The sequence below is a fragment of the Hyla sarda genome, chromosome 8 (assembly GCF_029499605.1).
Source record: "Hyla sarda isolate aHylSar1 chromosome 8, aHylSar1.hap1, whole genome shotgun sequence".
Classification (NCBI taxonomy): Eukaryota; Metazoa; Chordata; class Amphibia; order Anura; family Hylidae; genus Hyla; species Hyla sarda.
The window spans coordinates 21,520,968-21,540,819 of NC_079196.1; the positions used below are offsets into that span (position 1 = coordinate 21,520,968).

The following is a 19,852-nucleotide window of genomic DNA, read 5'->3' on the forward strand; positions in this document are numbered from 1 at the left end:
GCTCCTCCTAATGCAAGACAATGCTAGAGCACATGTGGCTGGAGTGTGTCAGCAGTTCCTACAAGAGGAAGGCATTGATGCTATGGACTGGCCGCCCGTTCCCCTGACCTGAATCCGATTGAGCACATCTGGGACCTCATGTCTCGCTCCATCCACCATAGACTGTCCAGGAGTTGGTGGATGCTTTAGTCGAGGTCTGGGAGGACATCCCTCAGGAGACCATCCCCCACCTCATCAGGGTCATGCCCAGGCATTGTAGGGAGGTTATACGGGCACGTGGAGGCCACACACACTACTGAGCCTCATTGGGACTTGTATTAAGGACATTACATAAAGTTGGATCAGCCTGTAGTGGGGTTTTCCACTGTGATTTTGAATGTGACTCCATATCCAGATCTCCATGGGTGGATACATTTGATTTCCATTGATAATTTTTGTGTGATTTTGTTGTCAGCGCATTCAACTATGTAAAGACGAAAGTATTTAATACGATTAGTTCATTCATTTAGATGTATTATCTTAGTGTTCCCTTTATTATTTTGAGCAGCGTATATGGAACCATATACACACACACACTGTATTAAGTCAAACTCAGCTCTATGGCATTGTGCAAACAACTCCACAGCATCAGAAAAACAATGGCTTTGTGCTACGTAAATATGTTCTATCTGGAAGAAAAAAAAAACATGGTGGTAAATGTAAAATCGGTACACTGAACAAACTCAGCTCTGCTACATGTCATAGGTTGGCTCAGTGATGCTCAAAAAAGTGACAACTTTAATATCACCTACATGTGACAACACAGCTCTACGTAAACGGACAGTCTGAGCTATGCTACGTAACACAATCTTGACTCCATTACACTTGGCAAATTATCTATACCACTGCTGGGAAACTCTGCTCCAATAATTATTAGTAAGTATTGATAGGCTTCTGGAGACAAACTCAACTCCATTATATATCACAAACCATTTCTACTCCTAGAGACAAAAGTAAAGGGGTTATCCAGGAAAAAAACTTTTTTATATATACATACTGGCTCCAGAAAGTTAAACAGATTTGTAAATTACTTCTATTAAAAAATCTTAATCCTTTCAGTACTTATGAGCTGCTGAAGTTGAGTTGTTCTTTTCTTTCCAAGTGCTCTCTGATGACACGTGTCTCGGGAACCGCCCAGTTTAGAAGAAAATCCCCATAGCAAACCTCTTCTACTCTGTGCAGTTCCCGAGACAAGCAGAGAGGTCAGCAGAGAGTACTATGGCCAGACAGAAAAGAACAACCCAACTTCAGCAGCTGATAATTATTGAAAGGATTAAGATTTTTTAATAGAAGTCATTTACAAATCTGTCTAACTTTCTGGAGCTAGTTGATATAATTTTTTATTTATTTTTCCTGGAATACCCCTTTAACTCTGCTACATATCACAAACCATTTATGCTTTTGGAGACTAACAGGACTCCACTATAAATCACAATTTATGCTACTGAAGACATATTCAACTCTGTTAGGCCGGGTTCACACTAGGGAATCTCTGGGCAGAAGTTCTGCCAGAGATTTAGCCGGCAGCACTAGGACCGCATATACAGTATTGCCATCCCCATAGACGGCAATGCATTTCTGGGTAGATCTTTTGGGAGATCTGCACAGAAATGCATTGACATGTATGGGGAAGCCAATGCAGTCTGCGCGGGGCTTGGTCTCCAGTAGAAATTCTGCCCAGAAATTCCACAGTGTGAACCTAGCCTTAGGGTCTATTCACAGGACAGAATGTCCGCTTGAGGAATTCCGCCTCAAATTAAAGCCCATAGAGTTCTATGGAATTCGGCAAGCGGAAATTCAGAAGTGTGAATGGGAGTGCGGAATTCTGCAAGCGGAAATTCTGCCCTTTGAATAGACCCTTCCATATGACAAAGCATTTCTTAGAGATAAACATGACAACTACATACAAAAAATATATATATTTATGTTAGTTGAGACGAACTCCTCTCCGCTATTGATTGCTGGAAACAAACTCCACTACAAATGACTTTTCTGCACTACATTGCACAAACTCCGCTATGCAACAACAGAAAAAATTAGCTATGCTACATCAGACAATCTTGATTCTGGCACATGTGTAAATTCAGCTCTGCTACAGTGAACAATTTGGCTCCTCTACAATTGTGCATCGCTAACATGGTAATAACTTCGTTTAGAAAAAATAAAAATCAAGTAGAAATGATAAGTAAGCTACATTGGATAAATCGGGCTCTTGACACACATGTAAAATTCAGCTCCGCTACATTGCGCAAACATGGCCCCGCTACACCTGAACGTCTGCAACTTGCACACGTGGTTACTAGGTTTAGCTGCATGTAGTCCCAAATAAATCCCCATTTGCCAAGAAGGCAAATAGTAAACTCAGCTGTACATCATCCGTAACTTTAAGGGGTACTCCCCAGGAAAACATGTTTTTGTTGCAAAACTACAGGGTGGGCCATTTCTATGGATACACCTTAATAAAATGGGAATGGTTGGTGATAGTAACTTCCTGTTTGTGGCACATTAGTATATGTGAGGGGGGAAACTTTTTAAAGATGGGTGGTGACCATGGCGGCCATTTTGAAGTCGGCTATTTTGAATCCAACTTTAGTTTTTTCAATAGGAAGAGGGTCATGTGACACATCAATCTTATCGGGAAGAAAAACATTGATGTCCTTGGTTTTAACGTAACTTTATTTTTTCATGAGTTATTTACAAGTTTCTGACCACTTATAAAATGTGTTCAATGTGCTGCCCATTGTGTTGGATTGTCAATGCAACCCTCTTCTCTATATACTGCTATATACTACTATATACACCGCAGGAGAAATGCTAGCACAGGCTTCCAGTATCCGTATACACTGCTATATACTACTATATACACCGCAGGAGAAATGCTAGCACAGGCTTCCAGTATCCGTATACACTGCTATATACTACTATATACACCGCAGGAGAAATGCTAGCACAGGCTTCCAGTATCCGTATACACTGCTATATACTACTATATACACCGCAGGAGAAATGCTAGCACAGGCTTCCAGTATCCGTATACACTGCTATATACTACTATATACATCGCAGGAGAAATGCTAGCACAGTCTTCCAGTATCCGTATACACTGCTATATACACCGCAGGAGAAATGCTAGCACAAGCTTCCAGTATCCGTATACACTGCTATATACTACTATATACACCGCAGGAGAAATGCTAGCACAGGCTTCCAGTATCTGTATACACTGCTATATACTACTATATACACCACAGGAGAAATGCTCGCACAGGCTTCCAGTATCCGTATACACTGCTATATACTACTATATACACCGCAGGAGAAATGCTAGCACAGGCTTCCAGTATCTGTATACACTGCTATATACTACTATATACACCACAGGAGAAATGCTCGCACAGGCTTCCAGTATCCGTATACACTGCTATATACTACTATATACACCGGAGGAGAAATGCTAGCACAGGCTTCCAGTATCCGTATACACTGATATACACTACTATATACACCACAGGAAAAAATGCTAGCACAGGCTTCCAGTTTCTGTATACACTGCTATATACTACTATATACACCGCAGGAGAAATGCAAGCACAGGCTTCCAGTATCCGTATACACTGCTATATACTACTATATACACCGCAGGAGAAATGCAAGCACAGGCTTCCAGTATCCGTATACACTGCTATATACTACTATATACATCACAGGAGAAATGCTAGCACAGGCTTCCAATATCCGTGTACACTGCTATATACTACTATATACACGCAGGAGAAATGCTAGCACAGGCTTCCAGTATCCATATACACTGCTATATACTACTATATACACCACAGGAGAAATGCTAGCACAGGCTTTCAGTATCCGTATACACTGCTATATACTACTATATACACCGCAGGAGAAATGCTAGCACAGGCTTCCAGTTTCTGTATACACTGCTATATACTACTATATACACCGCAGGAGAAATGCTAGCACAGGCTTCCAGTTTCTGTATACACTGCTATATACTACTATATACACCGCAGGAGAAATGCTAGCACAGGCTTCCAGTATCCGTATACACTGCTATATACTACTATATACACCGCAGGAGAAATGCTAGCACAGGCTTCCAGTATCCGTATACACTGCTATATACTACTATATACACCGCAGGAGAAATGCTAGCACAGGCTTCCAGTATCCGTATACACTGCTATATACTACTATATACACCGCAGGAGAAATGCTAGCACAGGCTTCCAGTATCCGTAGTTTCAGGTGCTGCACATCTCGTATCTTCACAGCATAGACAATTGCCTTCAGATGGCCCCAAAGATAAAAGTCTAAGGGTACAAAGATAGTGGGGCCATTCTTCATCAATGGAAACCTCAAGGCCACTGGATATGTGAAATTGCTACATGATGATGTGTTTCCCTCTTTATGCACTAAAGCTGCACGTTCCCATAGTTTTTCCAGCAATATGGTGACCACCACATTATGGGTGTCAGGTCCGAGCATTCCTAGATGAACAGTTTCCTGGAAAGTGGATTGGTCATCGTGGGCCAGTTGAATGGCCCCCAAGGTCTCCCAATCTGACCCCCTTAGATTTTTATCTTTGGGGTCATCTGAAGGCAATTGTCTATGCTGTGAAGTTACGAGATGTGCAGCACCTGAAACTACGTATACTGGAAGCCTGTGGCTAGCATTTCTCCTGCGGTGTATATAGTAGTATATAGCAGTGTATACGGATACTGGAAGCCTGTGCTAGCATTTCTCCTGCGATGTATATTGTAGTATATAGCAGTGTATACGGACCCTGGAAGCCTTTGCTAGCATTTCTCCTGCGGTGTATATAGCAGTGTATACGGATACTGGAAGCCTGTGCTAGCATTTCTCCTGCGGTGTATATAGTAGTATATAGCAGTGTATACGGATACTGGAAGCCTGTGCTAGCATTTCTCCTGCGATGTATATAGTAGTATATAGCAGTGTATATGGATCCTGGAAGCCTGTGCTAGCATTTCTCCTGCGGTGTATATAGTAGTAAATAGCAGTGTATACGGATACTGGAAGCCTGTGCTAGCATTTCTCCTGCGGTGTATATAGCAGTATATAGCAGTGTATACGGATACTGGAAGCCTGTGCTAGCATTTCTCCTGCGTGTATATAGTAGTATATAGCAGTGTACACGGATATTGGAAGCCTGTGCTAGCATTTCTCCTGTGGTGTATATAGTATTATATAGCAGTGTATACGGATACTGGAAGCCTGTGCTAGCATTTCTCCTGCGGTGTATATAGTAGTATATAGCAGTGTATATGGATACTGGAAGCCTGTGCTAGCATTTCTCCTGCGGTGTATATAGTAGTATATAGCAGTGTATACGAATACTGGAAGCCTGTGCTAGCATTTCTCCTGCGGGGTATATAGTAGTATATAGCAGTGTATATGGATACTGGAAGCCTGTGCTAGCATTTCTCCTGCGGTGTATATAGCAGTATATAGCAGTGTAGACGGATACTGGAAGCCTGTGCTAGCATTTCTCCTGCGGTGTATATAGTAGTATATAGCAGTGTATACGGATACTGGAAGCCTGTGCTAGCATTTCTCCTGCGGTGTATATAGTAGTATATAGCAGTATATAGAGAAGAGGGTTGCATTGACAATCCAACACAATGGGCAGCACATGGAACACATTTTATAAGTGGTGAGAAACTTGTAAATAACTCATGAAAGAATAAAGTTACGTTAAAAACAAGCACATCATTGTTTTTCTTGTGAAATTCCCAATAAGTTTAATGTGTCACATGACCCTCTTCCTATTGAAAAAACAAAAGTTGGATTCAAAATGGCTGACTTCAAAATGGCCGCCTTGGTAAAAAACCCCTCTTGGAAAGTTTCCCCCCCCCTCACATTTACTAATGTGCCACAAACAGGAAGTTAATATCACCAACCATTCCTATTTTATTAAGGTGTATCCAAATAAATGGCCCACCCTGTACAACTCCTATTGTGCCCTAACAGCCGGCACAATGGGAGTTTTAGTTGTGCCACAGGTTGTAGAATATTTATTTTATGGCACTGATTGGAAAAATATTTATTTTTCCAATCAGTGTGCCTTCAGCTGTTGCAAAACTGCAACTCCCAGCATGCCCGGACAGTCATCGGCTGTCCAGGCATGCTGGGAGTTTAAGTTTTGCAACAACTGGAGGCATACTGGGTGGAAAACAGTGCTTTAGGGTAATATTAAAGGGGAACTTCCCTGGAAATTTTTTTATTTAAATAAACTGGTACCAGAAAGTTAAACAGGTTTGTAAATTACTTCTATTTAAAAATCTTAATCCATCCAGTATTTATCAGCTGCTGTATGCTCCACAGGAAGTTCTTTTCTTTTTGAATTTCCTTTCTGTCTGACCACAGTGCTCTCTGCTGACACCTCTGTCCATGTCAGGAAATGTCCAGAGCAGTAGAGGTTTGCTATGGTGATTTGCTCCTACTCTGGACAGTTCCTAAAATGGACAGAGGTGTCAGCAGAGAGCAGAGACCTGTGGTCAGGCAGAAAGGAAATTAAAAAAGAAAAGAACTTCCTGTGGAGCATACAGCAGCTTATAAGTACTGGAAGGGTTAAGATTTTTAAATAGAAGTAAATTACAAATCTGTATAACTTTTTGGCACCAGTTGATTAAAAAAAAATGTTTTTTCCAGTTGAGTACCCCTTTAACTACAGCAGATGGATTTGTTAGGAAAGAGTGTAGCGGGAAACAAAACAAAAAACTTTCTAAAGTGAGTATTTATTGCCGGGCGAGAAAGTGTTAAAAACAAGGGCATGAATATTGATGAATTATCACAGTCGGTAATTCTGCAAATGAGAAGAAAAAAAATCTCAGCTTCTTTGGCGTTTGCATCCACAGAAACATGTAGGTGTTAGATTTAGCAAAAGGAGCAGAACCCAGGTTTATTTTCAGCCTCAGCAGACGTTACCAGCGCTTGTCTGAATCTGCTGCATCAAAAGAAAAACACCTCTATATATAGGAGTCTTAAAGGGACCTTCCTGCGATGCTGCAGACATGGGGGACTTGTATTTATTGCTGTTTATTGTGTCGCTCTCAATGGTCAATAAAAGCCGCAATTAATTGTTCCCAGCACAGACGGCGGATCACTGGCAGCCATTGTTCATGGCCGGGTCCGCTGGGACAGGCTCCATTTATAAAGGGATTGTCTGGAACGCTGGTGTCAGGAAAAAAACACAATTATAGAAATTGTCAGTGCGAAAAGAGACGTGAACCTAAATGGTGAAGTCAGTAAAGGGGGGCTTCCTCATCTCTCACCATTTTTATAGGCCCCATTAGGGTTCAAGGATGTCAATATTGAATGGCCACTTGTAATACCTCAATTGTCCTTTAGTGGCTGCTGTGTAGCAGATTAAAAAGCAGCCAATGGCAACCTCCGACCTTCTTTCCTTCATTTTAATATAAGAGCCCCGAGGGGTCTCTACAGTGCTCATATTGGGGGTTGTCTGTGATAAGGTAAACCCATTCAATTAAAGAAACTCGACTACTCTGACAAACAATGGAGCTCACGTATTAACGTCTTGTAACAAGTGTTTGTCCGGGTTTAGAAAAACTGCCTGCTTTCTTATAAAAAACAAACAAACAGCACCACACCTATCTATGGGTTGGGTGCGGTATTGCATCTGGGTCTCATTAAAGGTGTACTCCACTGCCCCAGTGTTCTAAAGATTTTGTTCCGAACGCTTGGTGTTTGCAGTGGGGGTCATGATGTCATGGCCTCTCCCCTCGTGACGTCACACCACGAACCCTCAATACAAGTCAATGGGAGCCTCCCATAGACTTGCATTGATGGTGCGTGGCGTGACGTCACGACCCCCATCGCCTGCACCTTGCATTCTAAAAAAATGCCAAGTGCTGCACAGAGATCACGTAGGTCCAAGTGGCGGGACCCCCTCGATCAGACATCTTATAGCCTATCCTTCGGATAGGGGATAAGATGCGTAGGGACGGAGTACCCCTTTAACTTCAATAGAAATATCAGAGTGCAATATCAGAGACAGTCATGGAGCTGTTCCTAGGAAAAAAAGAAGCCATGTTTTTCTAATCCAGAGAACTTTTGTCCCCGAGAACTTGTGATTTATGAAGCAGATACAATACGGCACATCACTATTGCAATTTCTTGTATAAAGTCTCATTCTACATCTGTAAACAGAGTGACATAACTTCCTATCTCATATCTGACCCGGATGTCTTATATGTTCTGAGACTAAACTGTCACTGACAATAATCCACGGAGACCTGGGAAAGAAAAGGACAAGGAGGCTCCACCCATTAAGAGACCTGGGAAATAAGGCTCCACCCATGAAGAAAACAGGACATGAAGGTTACACCCATGAAGAGAACAGCACCAGTAGGGTGAACAGGACACGAATGTTCCACTTGTTAAGAGAACAGGACATGAAGGCTTAAACCATGAACAGAATAGGACAAGGATGCTCCAGCCATACAGAGAACAGCACATGGAGGTTCCACTGAAGTAGACAACATTACATTGAGGCTTCACTCATGAAGTGACCAGGTTTAGGTGGCTCCACTCACGAAGAGAACATGACAAGGAGGAAGCCCCCATTATAAGACATGGACCAGGAAGCCCCACCCAGGAGGTGGACTAGGACAAGGAGGCTCCACCCATAAACAGACCAGGTCATCGAGGATCCACCCAGGAGGTTCCATTCGAGAAGAAAACAGGATAAGGCACTGCCATCCATGAAAATAACAGGACAAGGAGGCTGCACCAAAGAAAACAGAACAGGGGGGAGTCACCGATGAAGAGAACAGGACAAAGAGGTGACACGAATGAAGACATCCAAGAAAATGAGGCACTGCTCATGAACAGACCAGATTAGGAAAGCTGCAACCATAAAGAATCTAAGGCCAAAAAGCCTCCACTAATGAAAAGAACATGACAAGGAAGCTGAACCCAAGAAAAGACATGGACCAGGAGACCAGGTCATCTAGAATCCACCCAGGAGGAGACAAGGAGGATCCAGCCATGAAGAAAACAGGACAAGACAGTGCCACCCATAAAAAATCAAGGACAAGAAGGCTGCACTCATGAAGGAGGAGACACTATAAAGAAAACAAGACAAAGAGGTGACACCCATGAAGAAATCCATAAAAAAAGGCACCACCCATGAACAGACAAGCTCAGGAAAGCTGCATCCATGTAGAAACTAAGAACAGTGGGCTGCACCTATGAAGGAGGAGCCACTAAAAAGAGAACAAGATAAAGAGGTGACACCCATGAAGAAATCTATAAAAAAAGGAGGCACCACCCATGAACAGACCAGCTCAGGAAAGCTGCATCCATGAAGAAACTAAGAACAAGGAGCTGCACTTATGAAGGAGGAGCCACTAAAAAGAGAACAAAGCAAAGAGGTGAAACCTATGAAGACATCCATAAAAAGAAGGCAACACCCATGAACAGAGCAGTTCAAGAAAGCTGCATCCATGTAGAAACTAAGAACAGTGGGCTGCACCTATGAAGGAGGAGCCACTAAAAAGAGAACAGACAAAGAGGTGACACCCATGAAGAAATCCATAAAAAAGAAGGAACCACCCATGAACAGACCAGTTCAGTAAAGCTGCATCCATGTAGAAACTAAGAACAAGGAGCTGCACCTATGAAGGAGGAGCCACTAAAAAGAGAACAAGACAAAGATGTGACACCCATGAAGAAATCCATAAAAAGAAGGCAACACCCATGAACAGACCAGCTCAGGAAAGCTGCATCCTTGTATAAACTAAGAACAGTGGGCTGCACCTATGAAGAGAACAGAGCAGGGAAAGAAGAAGCAGAAATGGAGGATTGTTCACAGTCCTGGGCTCAGTATTGGACACTTTCTTCAACTAGGAGAAGGACTCTGCAGAAGAAAATATAAAGCTGCTAATGCACACAAAGCATGGATTTATTTAGAATAATAATAATGGGGAGGATAAAGTATAAATGAGTAGTCAATGACTCTGAATTAAGGTTTCTTTTTAAATATGTTAATGTGGAAAAGCAATATAGAAACTTCATCACATTCCCGACACCTGTAGTAAAACGGTGACCACTAGGGGGTGGGTGGGGGTGGTGGAGATGTAGCTGCAGTTACGGGTTCATTAACTTTATAGGACTTTTTTACATAGTGACAAAGCTTGTTCGGGTGGCATTACTGATACATGAGCTACCTATGACAAGTGCAGTGCGGGCTGCCTTTGACTTGTATATGCTGTATCTTGATACACTGTAGCAAACGGATGTAAGATGTGTTGGATCAGATAACACACAAACCGCAATATCCAAAAAAACTAAAAAAATCCCCTCCAGTTCGGGAAGGGCCATAGCTTCCTGCAGAAAACAGCTGCACCGCCTGCACTCCTGGTGATAATCCCGTATAGTAAAAACACCCACATTCCAGATAATGGAGGCGCAAGTAACTTTCTACAAGATAAATTACAAACTAAATATGAGAAAAAAAATCCCAAGGTTCTTTTTCTGCAAAAAAATGAAATAAAAAAAAGCTGCAGATTAGTGGTTTGCAGCACCGGTGGGGGCAAAAGGAACAATTTACTATGCAAATTGGGCCAGAATTTTGATTCTGAATTGAATGAATTTAAAAAAAATAAATAAAAAAAATTATAATTATAATAATTAATTATTGAAGTAGGATATTAGGTGTTAATTATCACTTTTTATGCCTTTTTAAGGATTCTGTTCTAGTTTTGATCAGTAATTCTTATCAAGTGTCAAAAAATCTTGATATCTGGCTTGATTTGTGCAATTTCTTGCAGACTTTAACCCCTTAAGGTCCCATGACGTACCAGTACGTCATGAGTCCGCTCCTGTTCTAGAACGCGGGACACGTGGCTAATAGCATGCGGCACTGATCGCGGTGCCGCGCACTATTAACCCTTTAGACGCAACGTTCAAAATTTATCACCGCGTCTAAAGTGAAAGTAAAACAGTGAAGGTTAGCTCAGGGGGCTGTTCGGGATCGCCACAGCGAAATCGAACAGCTGTGAGACAGCAGGAGGGTCCCCTTACTTTGCCTCCTGTTGTCCCGATCATCGAATGACTGCTCAGTGCCTGAGATCCAGGCATGAGCAGTCAAGCAGCAGAATCATTGATCAATGGTTTCCTATGAGAAACCATTGATCAATATAAAAGATCAGTGTGTGCAGTGTTATAGCCTATGGGAGCTATAACATTGCAAAAAAAAAAAAAGTGAGTAAAGATCATTTAACCCTTTACCTAATAAAAGTTTGAATCACCCCCCTTTTCCCATAAAAAACAAACAGTGTAAATAAAAAAAAAAAATGTGGTATCGCCACGTGCGGAAATGTCTGAATTATAAAAATATATTGTTAATTAAACCGCACGGTCAATGGCATGTATGCCAAAAAATTCCAAAGTCCAAAATGTTGTATTTTTGGTCACTTTTTATATCATGAAATTTTTTTTAATAAAAAGCGATCAATAAGGCTGCATTCACATCACAATTTCTCCATCCAACTTGAGTACACGATTTTTATAGCTTAAAATTGCATGAAATCGTACATAAGGTTGAATCCATTGACCTCCATTAAAAAATCGGATCCATTACACACATCCGATTTGATCCGCATCCGATTTCACACTATTTTTGTTTGGGTTGACCACGATTTCAGACCTGAACAAAAATCGTGTGAAATCGGATGCGGATCAAATCGGATGTGTGTAATGGATCCGATTTTTTAATGGAGGTCAATGGATCCGACTTTATATACGATTTCATACGATTTTAAGCTATAAAAATCGTGTACTCAGGTCGGATGGAGAAATCGTGATGTGAACGCAGCCTAAGTCCTATCAATACAAAAATGGTACCACTAATAACTTCAGATCACGGCGCAAAAAATGAGCCCTCATACCGCCCTGTACGCAGAAAAATAAAGTTATAGGGGTCAGAAGATGACAAATTTAAATGTATACCGTATATACTCGAGTATAAGCCGACCCGAGTATAAGCCGAGGCCCCTAATTTCAACCCAAAATCCCAGGAAAAGTTATTGACTCGAGTATAAGCCTAGGGTGGGAAATACATCATCCCCCCTGTCATCATCCAGACCCCCGTCATTAACATCCTCATCATCATCACCGCCTGTCTCATCATCCAGACCCTCATCATCATCACCTGTCATCATCCCCTTGTCATCATCCCACACCCCCCCCTTCATCACCCCCTTGTCATCATCCCCACCCCCCTTCATCATCCCCTTGTAATCATCCCACACCCCCCCTTCATCATCCCCTTGTCATCATCCCCACCCCCTTCATCATCCTCTTGTCATCATCCCACACCCCCCCCTTCATCATCCTCTTCTCATCATCCGCCCTCAGTGGTCTTCAACCTGCGGACCTCCAGAGGTTTCAAAACTACAACTCCCAGCAAGCCCGGGCAGCCATCGGCTGTCCGGGCTTGCTGGGAGTTGTAGTTTTGAAACCTCCGGAGGTCCGCAGGTTGAAGACCACTGCGGCCTTCAACATCATCCAGCCTCCTCTCACCCCCCTTTAGTTCTGTACAGTACTCACCTCCGCTCGGCGCTGGTCCGGTGCTGCAGGACTGTCCGGTGAGGAGGTCGTCCGGTGGGATAGTGGTTCCGGGCTGCTATCTTCACTGGGGGCGCCTCTTCTCCGCGCTTCGGGCCCAGAATAGAGGCGTTGCCTTGACGATGACGCAGAAGTTCGTTGGTAAAGAACGTACCTCTGCGTCGTTGTCAAGGCAACGTGACTATTCTGGGGCCGGGCCCAAAGCGCTTAGAAGAGGCCTCCCCGGTGAAGATAGCAGCCTGGAACCACTATCCCACCGGACGACCTCCTCACCGGACAGTCCTGCAGCACCGGACCAGCGCCGAGCGGAGGTGAGTACTGTACAGAACTAAAGGGGGTGAGAGGGGGCTGGATGATGTCGAAGGCCGCAGTGGTCTTCAACCTGCGGACCTCCGGAGGTTTCAAAACTACAACTCCCAGCAAGCCCAGATGGCTGCCCGGGCTTGCTGGGAGTTGTAGTTTTGAAACCTCTGGAGGTCCGCAGGTTGAAGACCACTGCGGGTGGAGAGTTCACTCGAGTATAAGCAGAGGGGGGTGTTTTCAGCACGAAAAATCGTGCTGAAAAACTCGGCTTATACTCGAGTATATACGGTAAATATTCCTGCATGTAGTTATGATTTTTTCCAGAAGTACGACAATATCAAACCTATATAAGTAGGATATCATTTTAATCGTATGGACCTACAGAATAAAGAGAAGGTGTCATTTTTACCGAAAAATGTACTGTGTAGAAACGGAAGCCCCCAAAACTTACAAAATAGCTTTTTTTTCAATTTTGTCTTACAATAATTTTTTCTCGTATCGCCGTAGATTTTTGGGTATAATAACTGACGTCATTACAAAGTAGAATTGGTGGCGCAAATAATAAGCCATCATAAGGATTTTTAGGTGCAAAATTTAAAAAGTTATGATTTTTTTAAAGGTAAGGAGGAAAAAACGAAAATGCAAAAATGGAAAAACCCCGGGCCCCTAAGGGGTTAACAACACTATGGGTCAATATGCTCTAATATCTTTTACAAATCTTATCAAAAGATGTGAATAATTTGACAGTCTTGTAAACTGTTTTCCAAACAGTGTTCCTCCAGCTATTGCAAAACTACAACACCCAGCATGCCCAGACAGCCTTCGGCTGTCCGGGCATGCTGGGTGTTGTACTTTTGCAACAGCTGGAGGCACGCTGATTTCCTGCAAGTCCCTCTCTTGGTCATCTGAGTGATTTCGGCAGACATACATGTAGGTGGGGAATTGAGGTTTATAGCAGAATAATCACTGCCTTATGCAGCTTAAAATATATCAAGACAAGTTAGGGTGTCTTAATATAAATCTAAATTATCACTTGCAGGATGACTATGAAAGACTAAAGTACATACCGGATGGCAGTTCCTGAATGGGCAAATGCATTGAAACATGGGAATATATTTTGCATAGACGAGCCATAATATATGGTTACCATGGAAACTGAGTACGGGACTGAACAGTATACACTCTACCCCTCACTGATATTTAATTAATTCACATCTATTTCTAGTTTCTTTTGATTATTACAGTGGGGTTGGTAATAGGATTATTGAGTTATATCTTACCCCAGAGCTGGATTTACAACTTACATTGCTAGGTACCGCTCTATAATGTCCTCCATGTTGCTGCTGCTGCTGCTGAGGGTGTGCTTCAGAGCCAACAGGTATTGAAGGGGTATATGCAGTAGAACCGTAAAGGGAATATGTGAGCTCATCACAAGTTACGGAGCTGATAGACCCCAGCAATAAAGTAAAGTATTGCTACTTAAAATTAACTATATCTAGGAGAGGTGCTGCCAAACTGCTCCGGCACTCCTCTCCGGCCTGCTTTTCCTGATTGATGTAAAGGGCTAAAACTGAGCCCTGTATATCAATCAAGCGGGGCAAGTCAATGAGAAGGTGTGCCACAGCTGTTTGGCACCATTTCTCCTACCGTTCTATTAGGAAAAGAAAGGACTGAAAGGTATAATGATTTTTATGTAACTACTAGCTGAGTACCCAGCGTTGCCAGGTTTTTCCTTCCTAATCCTTGTTGGGGAGGAAAATAAACAAAGGAGGAAGCTTTTGACTTCATATCCAGTCCTCATATATTGTTGTCATATCCCAACCTCATATCCCAACCCCATATCCCCACCTCCTATCCCGACCTCCTATCCCGTCCTCCTATCCCGTCCTCCTATCCCGACCCGTAATATGTGTACCAGGTATTGAAATATCTCCAGCCGTAGGGAAGTTATATGGGAACATACATTTCCCATTTTGATTTGCATGGGACTTTAAACAAAAACCCTGACCCTCACAAATGGGGGTAGTTAAGGGTTAAATTAACAATCCTATATTTTAAGTGGACATATAAGTAACATGTGACCAAGTATTATCGAAATATCCCCAGCCGTTTGGAAGTTATGCAGTAACATATATTTCCCATTGACTTGTATGGGACTTTAAACATAAACCCCGCCCCTGGCAAATGGGGGTGAGTAAGGGTTAAATCACCTATCCTATGTTTGTCGTTGACATATAAGTAACATGTGGCCAAGTTTCATGTTAATAGCTTTAGCCGTTTGGACGTTTTTGTGGAACATACATACACACATACATACATACAAACAAACACACACACACGTTGAGTTATATATAACTAGCTGAATACCCGGCGTTGCCCGGTTTTTCCTTCCTCATCCTTGTTGGGGAGAAAAATCAACAAAGGAGGAAGCTTTTGACTTCAAATCCCATCCCCATATATTGTTGTCATATCCAAACCCCATATCCTGTCCTCATATCCCGTCCTCATACCCTGACCTCCTATCCCGACCTATCTCAACCTCCTATCCCATCCTCCTATCCCGACCTCCTATCTTGATCTCCTATCCTGTCCTCCTATCCCAACCTCCTATGGGTTAAATCACCTATCCTATGTTTGTTGTTGAGATATAAGTAACATGTGGCCAAGTTTCATGTTAATATCTTTAGCCGTTTGGAAGTTTTTGTGGAACATACATACACACACACACACACACACGTTGCGTTTTATATATATATATATATAGATACCCTATTGCTGGACTCTGTCAGCTCCCTACTTCATATGACCGATTACTTTTAGAGACAGCAGATAGGGAGATAAAAAAAATGACAGCTTTCTCATAGCTGATGGCTGCATGTAAAGATATAAAATCATATTTTCCTTCCAAGCTCAAAAGTCATACAGGCCTGGCTGAAATGAAGCATGCCTTCCTCATCCCTCCCCCACTCCTCCCTAATTGGCTTCTAGCACAGAGGGAAGAAGGGATGTATGCTGCAGCTCAGTTCAGCCTCAATGACACTTGAGCTTGGAAGCAAAACATGATTTTATACCTTTACAAACAGCCATCAGCAAAAAAAACAGGTATCATTTGTTTTATCTCCCTATCAGTTTTCTGCCCAGATCTGCAGCTTTAAGCATGATAAAGAGCTGACAGATTCCCTTTATGGGGATCAAGTAAAATGAGAGCTATTATCCGATGGGTTGCTATGGGCGATTTCCCTACTTTTCACATGCACTGGATACATCTTTTCTGTTCACTTATGTATCCCTGTCATCTATATAAGCTTATGAATGCATGTATTAGCATTCCTGTGTCCTAAATATCCATGCATCAGGATTGGAAACATAGGGATGCAATAGGTGTCCGTGGTGGGGAGAAGACCAGACACGGTTGCGATCCTCAGCGATGTCTCACTGCTCGCCGTCTGCAGGATGTGTGTTCTTTAGAGTTTTATGTATACAGCGCAGGGATCAAGTCCCTGCTGCAGTGAAAAGTTTAATAAAACATATTAAAACACACAATGACTGCAGCATAATTCCGAGCCATTTCAGAGCCCATGCAGAGAAATTTCAGATTCTTTGCGACAAAGGAGATACAACCCCCATGTGCGACTCATTAACCCACTTTCCGCACAATACATCTTACCAAGGATCGGTTCGGCCTCTGCTGCATGGCTTCAGGTAAATCATCCCAGTTTTCCAATTTAATATCCAAAGGAATGAAATTACAGTTCATGGGCTCTGCGTCCTAATGAGATAAACATGGGGTTAGGGCTGTAATAAAGACGTTCTGAGAGGATTCAGGATTAGCAGATAATTAAGAGGTTTTGTCATTACTTCTAAGATATCACGGAGGAGAACACGAAGTGTTTAATTCTAATCATCAGAGACTGACCCGGAAGGGCCGCCGCCATCTTTAAATTAAGAATAATTACTTTAAATGGAAAGAAAGCAAAAACATTCAGAATTTTGAGTAAGTTCTGTTCCAGGGGGGCGTATTACAGGCCTGTAAATCTAATGTTTCAAACGAATAGTATACGGATCAATATACCATAAATATAGAAAATATGGCACCATGAATATATCTCCAAACTTCCATATAAGTTACGTAAGGAAAATGTCCAGTTGTAAGAAATGTATTCCCTATCCGCTAGGACTCCCCGCGATCTCCTGTAGGGCGCCCCGACTCGGCCCCGGTTAAGCTGCTCTGTGTGATATTTCGCACACAGCACGTCAGCTGGTAGAACTACGCCCCCTCCATTTATCTCCATGGGAGAGACAGAGATCTCTCAGCGTTCGTGTGTCTCTCTCATAGAGATGAATGGAGGGGGCGTTTCGAACAGCTGACGCGATGGGTACAAAACGTGCTCTATAGCAGCGCAGAGCCGGGGCCCCTTACAGGAGATTGCGGGGGGCCCCTTACAGGAGATTGCGGGGGGCCCCATACAGGAGATTGCTGGGGGCCCAGTGGTCGGACCTCTCACGATCAGCATTTATCCCCTATCCTTTGGATAGGGCATACATTTCTTAGCACTGGACATCTTCTTTAAAAGGACCAATCTAAAGTTGGATTCAAGAATTTTTTTATTTTCATTTTTTTTAAATTTAATTTCACTTACTCTACATTACTACATTAAAAAGCCTGGCGTACTCTGTTAAAGGGGTATTCACATCTCAGTTCTTATCCCCTAACCATAGGCTAGGGGATAATAAGCAGATGAGTGGGGGTCCGACAGCTGGAGATTGGGGACATAGGGCTGCTAAACGTTTCAGAGCACTGAACCCGGAAAAGTTCTGCGGCCTTACAGAGAATGAATGCAGGCATGTTACACTCTGTTCAGTCCAGGGACAAATAAGTCCACATACTTGGAATCAGAAGGGTTCCAGCAGTCAACTTTTCCTCTGCTCACTTTTAACCCCACCTCATCCCCTTTGCTGGGTAATGCAAAAGACGTGGAGGAGGGGAAGTACCGTAACAACTGCTCCAACACTATTCTGGCAACAAAAAGATTTATTTATTTATTTTTAAATCATTTTGTTGCCCTTGGATGAAACAATAAATAGAACTCAACAAGATTATGGATCTGAAGTGGTAGGACAATGATAAAATACCACAATAAATCTTAGGTACCCAATGAGAAGTTTTTCATATTATTGTTTTTTTTTCCTTAAATGGGCACTGTCAACAACTTTATTTTTTGATATGTTGTAGTACTTATGTACTACAACATATCTCTAATATACTTTTATTTTTTATTTTTTTAATTAAAATGGTTTAATTTACATTTGAAAACCGGCCACTAGGGTTCTCCCTCCTAGTGGCCGGCTGCAGCCTGGCGTGACGTCACGCCTGAAAAAGGACTGATTTTGGCCTGGCAATCAGTCCTTTTTCAGTTAGGCTGCACTCCCCCCCTGCCTGTCAATCAGACAGGCTGGTGAGAGTGCATTGGCTCCCCGGCCACTGGCTGGGAGGCCACTCCTCCCGCACGTCACCGCCGCTGTCCCTGCACGCCCGCTGCCGGACTCTGCAGTAAGTGTAATGAGGGAACGGGGTATGCGGGAGGGGGGTTTGTGATGGAGGGAACGAGGTATGTGGGGCAGGGGGTTTGTGATGGAGGGAACGGGGTATGGCGCGCGGGGGGGGGGGGGGGGGGAACGGGCTAGCGCCGCATGTAACTAGCTAATCGTTTATCTACACAGGGTGCCTCCAGCTGTTTCAATACTACAACTCCCAGCATGCCCTGACAGCCAATAGATGTCAGGGCAAGCTGGGAGTTGTAGTGGTGAAACAGCTGGAAGCACCATGTGTAGATGAACTAAGGGCGGAAGTCCTCCCCAGCAGGCATCAGCGACGTGGTGCCTGCTGGGGAAGTCTGCCTGGTAGTGAGCACACTACCAGGCAGAAAAAAAGTTATTTTTAATATAGTAAAAATAAAAATTAAAAGCAGGGAGGGGGTTAGGAATAGATTGGCAATAGGCAGGGACAGAAAAAAAAATTGGATAGTGGGAGCTACCCTTTAAGAATATGGTAAGCATTGCATTGGCACCACACACCAGCTATCATAGCAGTGGGCAGAATGATAGGTTGGCTGACAGCTATTCCTCCATGCGCCCTCATACACATATAAGAGCATGCATGCTTTTGCTGACAACCACCTCCCCCCAGGATTGGAAATTTAACATAACCAACTCCTTTTCTACACTGTCATTGGGAAAATGTTTGGACCCTGCCATACACATTAGATAGTTAGCAGGTCGAAAAACATCACTGGGTTCGACTGATGTTCGTCTATGTGTATGGCCACCTTTCCTATAAAGTTATATGGCCTAATAACATTCTAAGGCCATGTTGATACCCCTTGGTCCACACCATGAGTCTAGTTTGTAATTGAGAGGAAATAGCTAGTTGTCGGCTAATGGCTATTTTAGATGTATGGCCCCCTTAAGAGTCATGAGTGCGTGGTATGGATTCCTTTGGACGGTCTTGCATGGTTTGCTTTGCGAACGATTGTGAACACAAGGTGTTGTGCAGAAATGACTGAAAGATTCCCAAAAATCACCATTAATCTCTTCCCCGGCAGAGGAGACAATACAGCTTTTTAATTCAATAAACTGCAATCCCGGCTGGCACCGGAGGTGTTCAAATATCAGAGACAATAAGCAGCTCTCCTCTCCACGTCTTCTTTTATTTCCTTATAATTTGCTAGCCTCTTATACCCGACTTGTGTACATACCTTGCTATATAAATAGATGCGATCCGTATGCCTGCTGGCACAGAACATTAATCCATCATACACAGGAAAACAAGTGGAGTTGTGACAATGTTCTGCAATGAAGCACAATATGTAGGGCAGTG

General features: G+C 43.0%; 1 protein-coding gene across 6 annotated transcripts in view; it reads right to left on the reverse strand.

Annotated features, from left to right (window-relative positions):
- Positions 1-19,852, reverse strand: part of ZRANB3 (zinc finger RANBP2-type containing 3) — a 282,012-nt gene that overhangs the window by 31,628 nt on the left and 230,532 nt on the right. For all 6 annotated transcript variants that reach the window (XM_056533788.1, XM_056533787.1, XM_056533786.1 and 3 more), the window contains 2 exons: positions 19,731-19,822; positions 16,643-16,744 (listed from right to left, as the gene is read on the reverse strand). In XM_056533788.1, coding sequence (XP_056389763.1) covers positions 16,643-16,744; positions 19,731-19,822 — 194 coding nt within the window. The remainder of the gene's footprint in view (positions 1-16,642; positions 16,745-19,730; positions 19,823-19,852) is intronic.